The 13,701-nt window shown below is 54.2% G+C and overlaps 3 protein-coding genes and 1 pseudogene across 4 annotated transcripts, besides 1 other annotated feature; 1 reads left to right on the top strand and 3 right to left on the bottom strand.

Annotated features, from left to right (window-relative positions):
• Positions 1-446: 446 nt before the first annotated feature.
• Positions 447-4,175, top strand: NCS57_00105600 (uncharacterized protein; the record flags this gene model as incomplete). Its single annotated transcript, XM_053051130.1, has 3 exons — positions 447-471; positions 531-1,543; positions 1,599-4,175. 3 exons carry the CDS (start codon positions 447-449, stop codon positions 4,173-4,175), a joined length of 3,615 nt encoding a protein of 1,204 aa, XP_052919645.1.
• A 789-nt stretch (positions 4,176-4,964) lies between these two features.
• Positions 4,965-8,292, bottom strand: NCS57_00105700 (uncharacterized protein; the record flags this gene model as incomplete). The annotated part of the gene is made up of 3 exons (XM_053051131.1): positions 4,965-5,122; positions 5,183-6,863; positions 6,916-8,292. The coding sequence occupies 3 exons, from the start codon at positions 8,290-8,292 to the stop codon at positions 4,965-4,967; spliced, it is 3,216 nt and encodes a 1,071-aa protein (XP_052919646.1).
• Positions 8,293-9,469: 1,177 nt separating this feature from the next.
• Positions 9,470-11,973, bottom strand: NCS57_00105800 (annotated as a pseudogene). Its single transcript has 5 exons — positions 11,841-11,973; positions 11,716-11,739; positions 10,982-11,656; positions 9,792-10,929; positions 9,470-9,740 (listed from the first exon to the last, which is right to left on the bottom strand).
• Positions 9,470-11,973: a sequence feature.
• Positions 11,974-12,833: 860 nt separating this feature from the next.
• Positions 12,834-13,374, bottom strand: NCS57_00105900 (ATP synthase subunit e, mitochondrial; the record flags this gene model as incomplete). The annotated part of the gene is made up of 3 exons (XM_053051132.1): positions 12,834-12,907; positions 13,024-13,204; positions 13,354-13,374. The coding sequence occupies 3 exons, from the start codon at positions 13,372-13,374 to the stop codon at positions 12,834-12,836; spliced, it is 276 nt and encodes a 91-aa protein (XP_052919647.1).
• Between the last annotated feature and the right edge of the window lie 327 nt (positions 13,375-13,701).

A 13,701-nucleotide genomic window follows, 5' to 3' on the forward strand; every position in this document is an offset into this window, starting at 1 on the left:
TAGTTCTCTCACCCTCATTCACTGAGAGATCGGCCCTAGCCAACCAGGGCCAGCAAAGGAAGTCCTTAGACTGTCGTGACGTCCCTCGTCTCTTCCTTCGGTGCTTGTGGTTTCTTTTTCCATCCCGCTCCCCTCTCTTGGCTCTCGATTCCTCCAGACATCTCTGCCTCTTTTTTGTTTTCTTTCTTACTTACTCTTCTTCCTCGCACAAGACAACTCCGACGCGACCGAACAGGGATAATCCACAGCTTCCCCCAACTTGTCCCACGTACAGAAAGCGATCGATCCTGCCTGCGCCCAAAACCTCCCGCCTTGAACATTTGCGCCTGCGGCCGCCGCGCAACTCTCTTCCACGATCTCACCCGTTGCACCGTCGCAGCCTTCGATAACTTCCAAAACGGCAATCTGGCATTGCTTCGCGGCGTAGGCTGCTCGGGTCGCTCCCAATGGACGGCGACGAGCCCACGCAAGGTATGTTTTCCCTCCGACTCGATCCAGCTCTTGTCCAGGCTGACCTAGGCCCCCAACAGCAACCCAGAATGTCCTCGACCCGCGCCGAGTCGGGAAGCAGAATTCGGGCTTCTCAGACGAAGACATCTCCGACATAATATGCGTACTCTACCCCCATTCCGACTCGGCCCGCCTCGAGCTGCAGCGTCTGGTCCAGGAGGACTCTCCTCACATCATCGGTAAGGACGAAGCGGACGGTGTCGAGCCGGACTACGACTTCGAGGACCAGGCCGGTCGCTTTCTCGCCAACCCGACGAATACCGGCAGCCATGCCATCATCCTGCGTCTCTCAGCCCAGCTCAACAACCCTGCGGCCGGCTTCGTCTTTGGTCGCAATCCAGGGCGCTGCGATATTGTCTTCAAGCACGACCCGCTCAAGAGAGTCAGCAACATTCATTTTCGCATCTATGTGAACGAGTATGGCTCGGTCATGATCGAGGATCAATCTACCAACGGTACTTGGGCCGACGGCAACCTGCTGACCGCCCATGCCAATCCGAACGCCAGAGGAAACACTAATCCTCCCCTGACAAAATGGGTCTTGACCTCTGGCTCCATCATCAAAGTCTACCTTCACCAAGAGGCTAGGGACCTTACCTTCCGTGTCCGCATTCCGCGTCGTGATAATGAGTACGACCAGGCTTATACCGACAAAGTTGAAGCTTTCTTCGTGCGCCATCAGTTGAAGCACCAGACCGAAACCATCACTCCCGGGCCCGGCGGTCACGTCGACCTCTTCAAGGATCCCGTCCAGGCTCGATTTAAGAGAGAAGGGACTGGCGAGATCACGCAAGCCAACTCGCGATCACCACGCAACAGGAGAGAGACTCAACGGGAGTGGACGGGCTCTGGAAAGTACAACCGAACCGGATCAATCGGAAAGGGAGCGTTTGCTGTGGTTCACAAGGTAACTTCCAAATATGACGGCCTGCCCTATGCGGCCAAGGAGCTTGAGAAGCGCCGCTTCATCAAGAACGGCGTGTTGGACCAAAAGGTTGAGAATGAGATGAAGATTATGCAGCGGGTACAACATGTGAGTTCTCAAGGCTGCTCTCATACCCCTACTGAAACTGACCGCGAGTTTGTAGCCCAACATCGTTCGCTATATAGAGCACTTTGAATGGGATGACCGGTTGCTCATCATCATTATGGAATACGTTCCAGGGGGCGATCTGGGCAAACTCATCTCGGACCAGGGAGCTTTGACCGAAGGCGTTGTTCGGATCATGTCAGCACAACTATTGAGCGCTTTGGGATACTTGCATGCCAACAACATCACTCATCGAGATGTCAAGCCCGACAACATTCTCATCAACTCGCTGAACCCTATCGATCTCAAACTTACAGACTTTGGCCTGTCAAAAATGGTGGACAGCGAGCAGACCTTCTTACGAACGTTTTGCGGAACGCTGCTTTACTGTGCCCCAGAGGTGTACACCGAGTACGAGGAGTATGACGACCACGGAGTGCGTAGTCGAGGTAAGAGGATGCGGCGCGCACCTCGTCAGAGATACAGCCATGCGGTTGACATTTGGTCGCTGGGCGGCGTGCTATTCTATACTTTGACAGGTTCACCTCCTTATCCCGTCAAGAGCGGGATCAGCTATTCCGAGCTGTTACACAAGATTATGACGACCCGACTGAACATTACGCCTCTGCAGCGAAACGACGTTTCAGAAAACGCCATCGAGTTTCTTTGCAGAATGCTTCAGAGACGGCCCGAGCACCGTGCAACGGTCAAGGAGTTGGAGAACCATCCGTGGTCCACTGGCATGGAGTCGGTAATAAGCGCGTCACAATCGTTTGATGAGATCTCAGAGGATGAGGATATGCTTGGAAACTTTTCTCAGCTTCAGCGGCGTCACTTCGAGGAGGACAGAATCAGCGACTCCATGGGCGAGGAATCAGAAAAGGAGAACTTCAGCGGGCGACCAGAGACACAGCAACCTAGACTATTTGGTGAAGTGGGCATCTCTGCGATTGGCAGCTCAGGAGTTATCCCGGAAGACTTGCTCAACCTGCAAGCGAGCAACCTCAGCGGAGGGCAAACCGAAATCCTAGGCAAGGACGTGGACGAAGCTTATCAGTCAGACGATTCTGCCACGCCAAGGAGTAGGAACCGCCGGACTCATCGTCAGACCAACATTTCTATCGCCCAGAACCAGTCGGATGATCAGCTGCAGAGTCTGGTGGAAGATGTGGCTTCTCAGAGCTTGGGTGGCAATGACTCTGTCGTGCAGAACCTTGCACCCTCGAACTACTCTCTGCAGTCGGCAGAATTTAACACCAGCAAACGCAAGCCCCCTTCACAAGATACAAGCGACGAGTTCGACAGCACACCCGTCGGAAAGCCCACTATGAAGAGGCTGAAGTCAGAGAACAATATCGAGAATCTGGCAAATGAGAACTTGGAGGAGTACAAACTGCTGGCTCAGGTGCCGCAGATCGAAAGACTGGGCTCAGGACGACAACTCGACGGCCCCTACAACAAGCAGGGCTTCTGGGAGCAGGACAAGGCGACTTGGCATTTCAACTACCCGGAAATGACTCACCTTCAATACAACGCCTTTCAAAAGGCTGCTGTTGAGAGGAGCGAGGAGTTTGCGCCAGGAAAGACTCCTCTCTGGGGCCTGGCTATGAAATACTTCCCCCCCGTTCCACGGACAGGAGGACGAGCTACACTGGGCCGGTCAAACTCGCGGATGCCCCTGACTTTTGAGAATCAGGGCACGACTGATGACGCGATGGAGTTTCCGCCGACTGCGGCTCCCGTTGACAACTCTCAGATCCCCGACACCCTTCCTGTGCACAACCCAATCATTGTGCCAGTCCCGGAAGAGGAGCCCAACAGACAAGCCGTCGGGATGTTCGAGTCCCACCCTCAGTCATGTCTCCCCATCTCCTTTCCTGTCACTGACACGCTGGTGTCATTTGGGCGTGGACCGGCGAATACTGAGGTGTTTGAGGACAAGTTGGACGCACGAGTACCTAAGTACGCACTGAAACTGCTACTTTGGAGAGACGGGGATGGCTTTGACCCTGCAAAGGACCCTGCCAAGGTACCCCCTCCGTGGCTTCGAGATGGAGGAGACCCGAACTCGTACTGCTTCTACATCTCGACCAAGGCCTCAGTTGGAATTCACATCAATGGCTACTTGCTTGCTTCGTCTGATGCTAAGAACCACAGCGGACCAGCACATCACTGGGCTCGAGTCTACAACGGGGACTCGATAGCAATTTGGGGCTCAGACGGCAACGGCAAGCAAACCACGCTCGTCTTTCGGTGCTTCTGGGGTGCTTCTGCCCAAGAACGTGGAGAGGATAAGTCGCCAAGGCTGGCCTCCGCAGCCCTTGCCCAGAAGCTGGACGCTGCTTGCCAGAAGGCAGAGAAGCGCATCAAGGACGTGGCTGAGAGGAAGAAGAGGGGCGAGCAGATCAAGGCGGATTGGGAAGAACGTCTGATTCATGTGGAACGGGAGCGTGAACGCAGTCGAGCATTCCAGGCGAAGCGACTGGAGGCGATTGAATATCTTACCACGGTCTCAAGACAGACGCCGCTTTCGCGAATGGCTTCACCAGCAAGCGCGCCCCCGACGAGCTACGTATTCGGGGCGCCAATGTCTCGCCTATCTCCAGACAAGGAGAACACCATGCCCGTGCCATGAAGAATGGCGGAACTACGAAATTGACTCCAGGAGCTTCTTCATCGTTGGGCTCTTGGCACATTACACAAAAAAGCAAGCGCGTCATTCGGGAACATAGGAGGAGCAACGGGCTGTGTTTGTGGGATTAGCATTATGGAAGGGTAATCGGGCACGGCCTCGGCAGGCGAAGACAAGAATCATGATTGCTGTTATACTTGAGTGGTATTTGGAATCGCCTTTGGGCTCATGGGCTCATCTCTAGCGGACGACGGACGGCAACTCGGCATGGATGGGTTAGGGACTTACTTTGTGGGAGTGTATATGGGTCAAGACAGAAAAACGACATAAATAGAAAATGAAATATGATGTAAATGGGTTTGTGTCTGTTGTGTGGTGAACAAGTGGTTGTTATCACAGCACTTGACGTGTTCTCATGAGATAGGGGTACTTGTAATAAGTCACAAGCGACACCTAGTGGATGATTTGACAAACCGTTTATTTCATCAGGCTCTCTTGACTTCTCGAAGAGCTAGTCTAGATGATGAAAACTAATCATACAGCAATGGCCGCTCACGGCATTAATAGTAATAGTACAGTGTCATGACCTCATTCATTCCCTAGGTTCACCATGTCCGTCCAGAGATCAACTCTCACCCTTCCAACATATATCATTCATAAGTCCCCTCCAAAAAGTCAAATATTCGTCATCACGTCTCTTGTCGAGACGGGTGCCTCTTTAGCAGGGCTTCAGGGCGTGTGTGTAGGTTGTAACATTGCTGAGAATGGAACCCAGTTGAGTGCCACCAGGCCTTAGGCAGAATCGCTGTCCGAGGTAGGGTGAAGTACGAGCTTACCTTCGGTGACAATGTTCTCGTCAGTGTCTTCGTCCGAGGTGCTAAAGTCTCTGTCGGAGCCATCCTCGTCGTCGTCCGTCTCGATGGATGAGGCGTCGGAGAGGGTGTGGTACTCTGTTGAGTTGTCTGTTAGCAACGGAAAGATGATACAAGTGTGTATCTCGGTGAGCTTACCAAGAAGATCATTCGCGCAATCAGAGGAGATCTCGCAGAAGGAACCTGCCTCCTCAACAATGGGGACGGGGTCGAACCCGTTGTTCCAGTAGAACTCGTCCGGCTTGCCAGGGGAACTGGGACGGTTGCTCTGCTTGGCTGACTTCTCAGAGCAGCCGTCAGGGGCGCTGTAGAAGGAGAACCCAGGGAACCGACGCTTGCGGGGCGTGTAGTAAGGGTTGCTTCCGGCATCGTCTGCAGCTGAAGTGTAGAAGTCGTCATCAGCAAAGGCAGTGTTGACGTTCGTGTAAGGCTGAGGCCCTGGGCACGGTGTCCCATAACCCTCGGCCGACCTGTAAGCGCCGAATTCTTCTTGGTAGTCTCCAGCAGTCTCATTGAAGTCGTGGCCAGACTGGTGGCGGCCAAAGGGACTAGCCCGACTTTCAGGGGCAGTCGACGCCTTGTTCTTGGACTTGTTGAAGAAGGAACCGAAGCCGCCGCCCGAGGGGAGGAAGGATGGCAATGAAGTAGTAGACTCCAAGTACTCCTCATAGTGATTGTGAGTGTCCTTGGACTCGTCGGCAGTGTAGGCAAAGGGTCTTCGGAACCCACTCTCGTCGGCAAACTTGGTTTCGTGAGGAGATCTAGGGTTAGAATAGAAACCACGGTCTTCGGCTCGATCAAAGTCTCTGCTGAATGCGCCCTGAGAGTATCCTTTAGAAGGAGTCGTCGTTCTGAAGCTTTCAGGGGTTCGGAAACCTGACCCCGGACTCTTCATCGAAGACCGACCACGATGAGGGTGAAGGTAGTCGCGGGTATCCTTGTCCTTTTCGTGGGAGTTGCCAAAACTAGACTTCTGGCGAGAGATCAGAGGCGAGCTGGGAGGTCGAGAATATCTCTTGTTGTCCAGAGGAGTGTCAGTCTCAGCCTCAGATGCCTCAGTATCTGTTGGCAGAGTCGTTCGAATGTCAACAGAGTCCTTGAATCGCACAGTCTTGCTGCCAGACGACTTGGATGAGGTCGGGATAGAGTCACCGGATCTATCGGACTCGATGGACGCCTCTCGAGGTCGAGCATGCTCGAATGGTTGTTCCTTTGCCCGTCCGGGGCGCTCCATGGGCGATCTCTCTTTAGTCAAACGGGACGAGGGTCTACCACGCTCACGCACATGTGCTTCATCGAATGGAGTGGGAGTTTGTCCTCGAGAATGATGCCCTGGCGCGAGATCTTCGATGTAAGGTGCTCGATAGTTGGCAGGCTTCTCGGGTCGAGGAATAGACTCGGTATCTATCTGTCCAGAAGAGCGACGCTGAGCTCTGCGGCTAGCAGATCCAGTGACACGAGTAGGATAATCCGGGGAGAGCGGGGAGACATCTCGATGGTTCGGACGAGCGTCGTTAGGACCAAGGGGCCCAGAGCGTCTGTCACGAGGCTCTCTGTACCGAGCGTCCTGATGTCGAGAAGAAGCCTCTCTCTTGGGAGCTGGAGACTCGTGAATCTGGTCCCTGTCGCGGTGTTTCTTGTCCATTGTGCCGTAGCGTCGAGGAGAGGGGGCTCTTCTATGCGGAACTGGAGACTTGAGAAACTGATCTCTAACACGAGACGGCCCACGGGTGCTCGCACACTGAGGGACCATGGAGTCGACTTCGTCATCAGGATCGGATTCGAGAGGTGTCCACCGCGTCCTTTTATCTGGAGAGCCCTTCAAAAATATTGTTAGTGAGGAGTTCCAAAGTTGTCGTGTAGAAACTCACTGTGCCAAGGACAGACATCTCGACAAGGCCAATGTCGCCTTGGACCTCCATCCGGCAGTTGCCGCAATAGTTTCGCAGGATGGGCTCGCCTGGGAGGACGGGATGCTCCCTGTGAAACTCTCTAGATCGCGCAGAGCCGCAGCTGAAGCAAAAATGATAGCCCTCGGCCACCCCTCGCTTGACCCTCATGTCCTGGCATTTCGCACAGATACTGAGCTTTCGTATTCCATCCGGAGGGTAGGGATACCTTTTATGGAATTTTTCGGAGCGAGAAACGCCGCAATAGTAGCAGAAGTGAAATTCGTCACCACGCTCCGGGCTCTGCTCTCCCTGACTCTGTAGTTCTTGCTGAATGGCTCTCTGGGTGATTCGGGTCTCACCAAGAGTGTTCTCGGAGGGAAGCTGTGGTGATTTGAGTCTCAACAGAGGAGAGCCGGGTGTGGTAGATGTCGACGGGAGTCTGGCATGCATCGTGGCCTTGCCCGATATGGCCTTGTTCAGTGTCGAGTTGAGCTTGTCTTGGAGAGAACGAAGGTCTTGACGAAGAAACTGATTGGCCGGCTGCTTTGACAGATCCGTCATCTTTCCGTCGATGCGCTTCTGAATGCGCTGCAGTTCTTTGGCGTAGGGCCCCGAGTCTTCAGCCCAGTCAGAAATGGTGCTTCCATGGCTTCGCTCCTTGGGCTTCTCGATTGGTGACTTGGAACAAGGAGGCGCGGCGGTAGGTTGCGCAATATCGCTGGTGAGATACTGGGCCGTCTGGACCGGCACCTGAACAGTCGATGGTCGATTTGGTACAAAAGCAACTGGGTTTTGATAGTACACTGGTTGCTGTGGCCGAACGGGCACAGCACCAAAAGGTTGATTAAGATTAGACGCAGAAAAAGCCGAAGCGGGAATAGTACAGTGGTTTCCCGACTCATGAAGGGGTGTGAGAGGCGGGAATGTTGCTGAGGGTCGTACACAAGAAGCAACGACATGCTTGGGCATGGCGTGGGCAGATGACCGGCGAGAGGTCGAGAAAGAGGCCGAGGACCTCTTGGAGTTGGAGAGGGAAGAGGAGGACCTTCGATGGTGGCGATGGTAGTGTCGTCTCTTAGAAAGGCTCTTCTTCTCCTTCTTGTTCTTCTCCTTGTCTCTCTTCCTTAGTGAAGGACGTCTCTCGGTGCGGACCTCTTCCTCGTCGTCAGAGGGAGCAGAGCTCTCAGACTGTGAATCTAATTCGTCTTCTTCATCGTCCTCAGAATCATATTCAATCCTGATGCGACCATTCTTGCCACCAGATCGTCCGCCAGGCGTAAATGGGAGGCCAAAGGCCGCCGCCAGGAGGTCAACATTCGGACCACGCCGGCCGCGAGCCTTGCTGAAAAGGCCCATAGTTTAGTAACCCAGAAGGAGCACAGGAAGGCGAACCAAGTCTTGGTTTCGATCTATTGGTGAAGAAACAAGTCTAGGGGCGGATCGGTTTGAGGTCAAATGAGTGACTGTGGTGGGTGGTAGATGATAGGGGTGAGATGGAGGAATGAGGTTGGAGATGTGAGGTTCAGATTGAAAGTTTTAACACGCAAGAACCAAGAGAGACGCGTCCAGGACTCTTGGATCTCGTTTGCCTGGCTAGAGGGCCCGTGTGCGCGTCGACTTGTCTGAACAGCTGTTGCCAGCTGGCGGAACTGGCAGCTGTCAGTATGCACTGCCACCCACCAACCACTGGTGGCCTTCGGTTTTTCGGAAATCCAAAGACATACCCTGGATGATAGAATGTTTTTGATGACTTTGTCAGTCTCTTTGGTATCCTCGCTGCTCAAGTCTGGAAATAGGAGTCAGTGTCGATCCTCAGCCGTTTCACACAACCCAGGTAACTCACCGAATGCTCCCGTAAAGGCGCAGAGGCTGACACAATGACTCGTGTCCGATTTTCTTGATATACCGACCACTTCAAATGCCTTCCGGTCGAATCTTTTGCCGTAAATCGGGGAGATCAAAGCTTCGTGACCGCGGAATCTCGGAGGTGAAAGCTTTGTTGGCCGACTCAAGGCGAAGAAGTGTGACGATGATGAAGATGGTTGCGAGTGTAAAGATGAAGATGAACAGATGTGAGTTCAAAGAGATGAAGACGAGCAAGGTAAAGATGGCCTCGTAGGAAGTTGTGTTAGTTGCGCCTTCTTTCATTTTCCCATCCTGCGCTCTTGCCCGATCCCTTTCACCCTCCGTTTACATTGTATTGCCTTGACAATTCATCACAGCAAACGGCCGCTTTGTCTTTGAGAAACAATATCCTATTTCGTCATGCTCCGTCTGCTCCGCCTCTCGCGTTTGAAGACAATGAACTGTAACATCGCAGCAAACGGACGCTTCGGAGCTGGATGCGGTAGGCTGCCATATCGGGAGCCGACTACATCACACCAACACAAAGAAACCCGGCCTCTTCCGCGTCAGCTTCAGTCAAAATAATACAGTGATATACATTTCGAATGCGCTTTTGTCTACATGCATCCCATATGGGCATCCTTTATCCTTTCCCTATGTAATCCCGCGCAAACCTACTCAACTCCATCTAGTCAACCCGGAGAACACGGGCGCCCCTCTTCTTCTGCGACTTCTTCTTCTTCTGGCCACGGTCAAACGCCGCAACAGCCGCGTGGTCACGGCCCACGTTGTCAAGGTCCTTGACCTTGTAGATGCGGATGATCCAGTTCTCGCTGGTGAAGGCCTCCTCCATCGTGTTGAGGACCGGGCCCTGGTCAGGCAACCGGACACCACGCACGCGATCAGCAACCTGGCCAGCGGGGAACAGGTTGGCGTAGTTGTAGTACGACATCTTGTACCTAGAATAGTTGTCAATATCGGGCTTCCCCTAAAGCAAGAGTAATACTCACATCAAGCTGTTCTTCATTGTCTCAGTGGCATCGGCATCCACCTTGTACTCGCCGCGAGGCGTGAAGAAGTTGCGCTCCTTGACCTCATCGGGCCAGATACCCTCGGCAATACGGACCATCCAGAGGAACTTGTTGATATCATCTCCCGAGTATCCGAGGAGACCACCAAACACAATGAGGACGTAGTCGACCTCGTGCTGGCGCATGATGGGGTAGCTGACCTCCTCACGGGAGCTCATGGCCTTGCCCACCGTCGCGATGTGCGTGTTGTTCCACGTGTTGTTGTCAACCAGAGTAGGGCGGTCCGCCATGCCACCAATCTGGTAACCGTAGTCCCACCACGACATGATCTTGGCGTCCTCCTTGGTGTTCTGGCGAAGCCACTGGTACGCCTCTCGGTAGTCATCAATGATATGCTGGCTACCATCAGGCATTCGGCTGGCCAAAACGACCGAAGGCGACGAGTAGGCGTTAGAGGTGACCCAGGTGCAGTGAGTCACAAACATGAGCAGGTAGACGGTCATGGCAGCAGTCACAACAATCTTGGAGAGAGTCGTGTAAATGCCAACCTTGGGCTTCTGCGTCGCTCGCAGACCACCCTTGGCAGACTTAGAGGCGTCACCAGCCTTGGCAACATCCTCGGGGCTGGGAGTCTTGATCTGAAGATAAGTGTCGAGAACCTGAGAGACCGCAATGGCGGCAGCAACACAGACGACAGGGGTTAGCGTCAACATGAGACGGACCATGACACCGGCAAAGTAGCTGGCGAAGAGAGAGTAGACGACAACAAAGACATGCTCATCCCGCAGGTTCTGGAAGCACATGTAAACACCGGCAGGGAAGAGCCAGATGAGAAAGTTGAGATCAAAGAAGAAAGATGGCCAGGCGGTAGGCTGGTGCTCCGAGACGGAGGCAATGATGGGAATGTGAATCTTGGCGTAGCTGGTATCCCACAGAGAGTAGAATCGACCGTTCCAGGGGGCAATGTATCCAAGGGAGGTCAGGCCGACAACGCCGGCGACGCCAACACCGAATACCGCGAACAAGATAGTGTAAACGAAAGTCTGGAACTGCTTGCCAGAAATGGCAGATCGAACGTACTGGATGAAGCCGATCAACTGAACGAAACCAAAGATGCCTGGAGAAGGATTAGCATTGGAACACAGCTGGTGCTCTTAGATGGATCATACCTAGCGCAGGCATATGCTCGCTAGTCTTGACAGGCAAGAAACCGACAAAGGGAATTTGCATGCTAGCCAACGTGCCCAGCGCGTACCACGTTGTGTAGCTGACATACAGGCGAGTGCTGTATCGGCCCATGGCAATCAGAGTGAGGGCGTGCACCGGCAGCAGACATGTGATGAAGGCGTATCCACCCCATGAGGCGACCATGTAGCCGTAGGACAGCGCGCAGAGCGCGCCCCAGAGCATCGAGCCCAGCTTGAGAGCCTTGATCCAGAGGAAGAAGGTGAAGACGAGGAGGAAGATGGCAATGGCCTCGTTATCATAGCTGCCAGCAACGGATCGCGAGATGTAACCGGGGGCGATTCCCATAAAGATGGCAGCAAGAAGACCAGCGGATGGCGAGGTGGTCATCTCGTTGGTGAGAAGATAGGACGCGTAGGCAGTCAGGCCCGAGAAGGCAGGGGCGAGAAGAACGCAAATGTTTCGAATGTCGACGGGGACAGTGAGGTAACGAAGGGCGTGGTAGATGACGCCGCTCGTCACCATGAGACCAGGATAGAGGGTGCCTCCGGTAACCCGCCCGAGAGGATACCATGTCCGGTCGTCAAACCAGTCCCAAAACTTGTAGAATCCATTGGCGACCAAGTATTTCGTCGCTCGGAAGTTGAACCACGGGTCGACTATCATGGGGTTAGTTCGACGGCCTCGACGCCTCGTTAGTATCTGGGGGTGGACTAACACTCGTGGATAATGCTTTCAAAACCTGCGCGCAACGAGTTAGCAGCCGATTCTTCGTCGAGAGCCTGCGCTGGAGAGCTTTGCCCACAGCGCAGAGCGTGTATCATGGGCAGGGGAAAGACTTACGAATCACAGAGAAAAGACGGCTGGAAATGGCAGCGCCGGCAATGAGAAGAAGAATAACGACCCTAAGCAGGGTCCTCGTGTCTTTGCCGGTCACCGCGGAAAGCACATCTTGGTTGTTGGCCGCCATGATGAGCTGCGATTGTCGACGATGGTTGCCCCTTGGAGTTGATGCAACTTGTCGAAGACAGACGAGACGGGCCCGAGATGTTGAAACTCCACTGGGGAAGCAAGAAGGACAGCTTGGAGCTTATGCCAGCTGTGGCCACACACACCACAGGGGGAGGAAGGTGGATGGGGCCGTTTGAGGTACGTACCTCTCTTTCCTTTTATGAGGCAGCGCGCGTCCCCCCGTGGCCCCGTCCCCTCCCCTCCACTGCACAGCCGGGGCGCCCGCCGGAGCCGCAGTTTCGCCGGCTCTTCCCCAGGAGCTCAGTTATCCAATGACGACCAGGTCATTCTACGTCAACCTGATGAATCGGCCGAGAGGGGGAGTGATGGCACAGCTACTTGCTGTTCAATTAGTTTGGGGGAGTCCATTGAAGGAGATTTCGCCCACTGAAGGTCAAAATGACAATTGCTGACTGTCTTGGCACCTGTAGCTCATCATATGCCTGAAATATTGCTCAATTGCTTTCTCTGCCCGTTGCATCATCTCAATGGCAAAGACCAGCTCCGGTGCCAGCTTGTACTCCCTTCACTTCCAGACAATCCAGGTGCAGCAAGTTGTAAACCAAGCCATTGACGTTTTGTCGTCTAAAGTTGTTATATTGTACACCCGTACACTTGTGTAGCAGGGACCTAAGGAAACATCTATGCAGGACCGCCACGTATATCCTCAAATCATACACCGAGTCTTGAGTCGAGGCTCGAGGCTCGGATTATGCCTCCGGTGGATTTGTTTCCCTACGGTTGGCCGACCTTTTCGCCCGTGACTTTCCATCTGTTCTTCCGCCTCATCCACTCTTACGCTTTTCCCTTCGCCACGACCCCATCTTAAGGGTTCTCCTTGGCAACCTTCAGCAGCAGCTTCTCGAGGTCGAACTTGGGATCCGCGGGGTCGGTAATCACTGTCCAGAGTTAGCCCGGGGCATCCTCAACGGTCGGGATGCATGAGATGCAAAATGCCGCCCTCCAATTGCTCCCTAGGGGGACAGATTGGGCAACGATGCCGGAGCCGACATACCAGAGTCAGCAGCTGATGTAGGGTTCTTCTGCTTCGCAAACTCCGCCTTGGCCTGCTGGATCAACTTCTCCTTCTTCTCGTACTCGTGCTGGGCGTGCTCGGCTCTTTGGGCAGCGAAGATAGCCCGCTGGTGGGTGAAGCCGTAGAAGACGCCCAGGCCGAGGGCGGACCACCGCAAAACCTGGAAATAACTCAATTAGCCTCGTCGTCAAGGCACGAAGCGATTGTGCCGCCCAGAAGGTCGCGTTTCCGGCGTTGTCGAGTGCTCGGGGTCGGGACACGGTCGAGCGGGCGGCCGAATCGGCGTGGATAAGGAAGGATAACACGCACGTTCACTCCGGTCGAAGCCATTGGGGAATCGGGTCGCAAAAACTGCGCGATCGAGTGGGAAAGCGAGAGGATCGGTACAGACGATAGTCGTGGGTCGACAATGGCTTGTCAATGGACCCTGTCGGGGGTGGCTCGAGGGAATTAGGTGCGTCGGCTTGAGGTGAAGAATTGAAAAGACGTCGGGAAAAGTCGCAGTTTTTCCAGGTTTCGCTGTAAAACCAAAAAAGCAGCCGCTGGCGGCTGGGAGCTCGGGCGAACGACGGGAGCTGGAGCCAGTGACAGTGAGCCGGTCGATGGGATCACGTGCCAGGCTGAATCTTAATCCTCCAGGTACGTACCGTTCCATTG

The sequence above is a fragment of the Fusarium keratoplasticum genome, chromosome 1, assembly GCF_025433545.1.
Source record: "Fusarium keratoplasticum isolate Fu6.1 chromosome 1, whole genome shotgun sequence".
Lineage (NCBI taxonomy): Eukaryota > Fungi > Ascomycota > Sordariomycetes > Hypocreales > Nectriaceae > Fusarium > Fusarium keratoplasticum.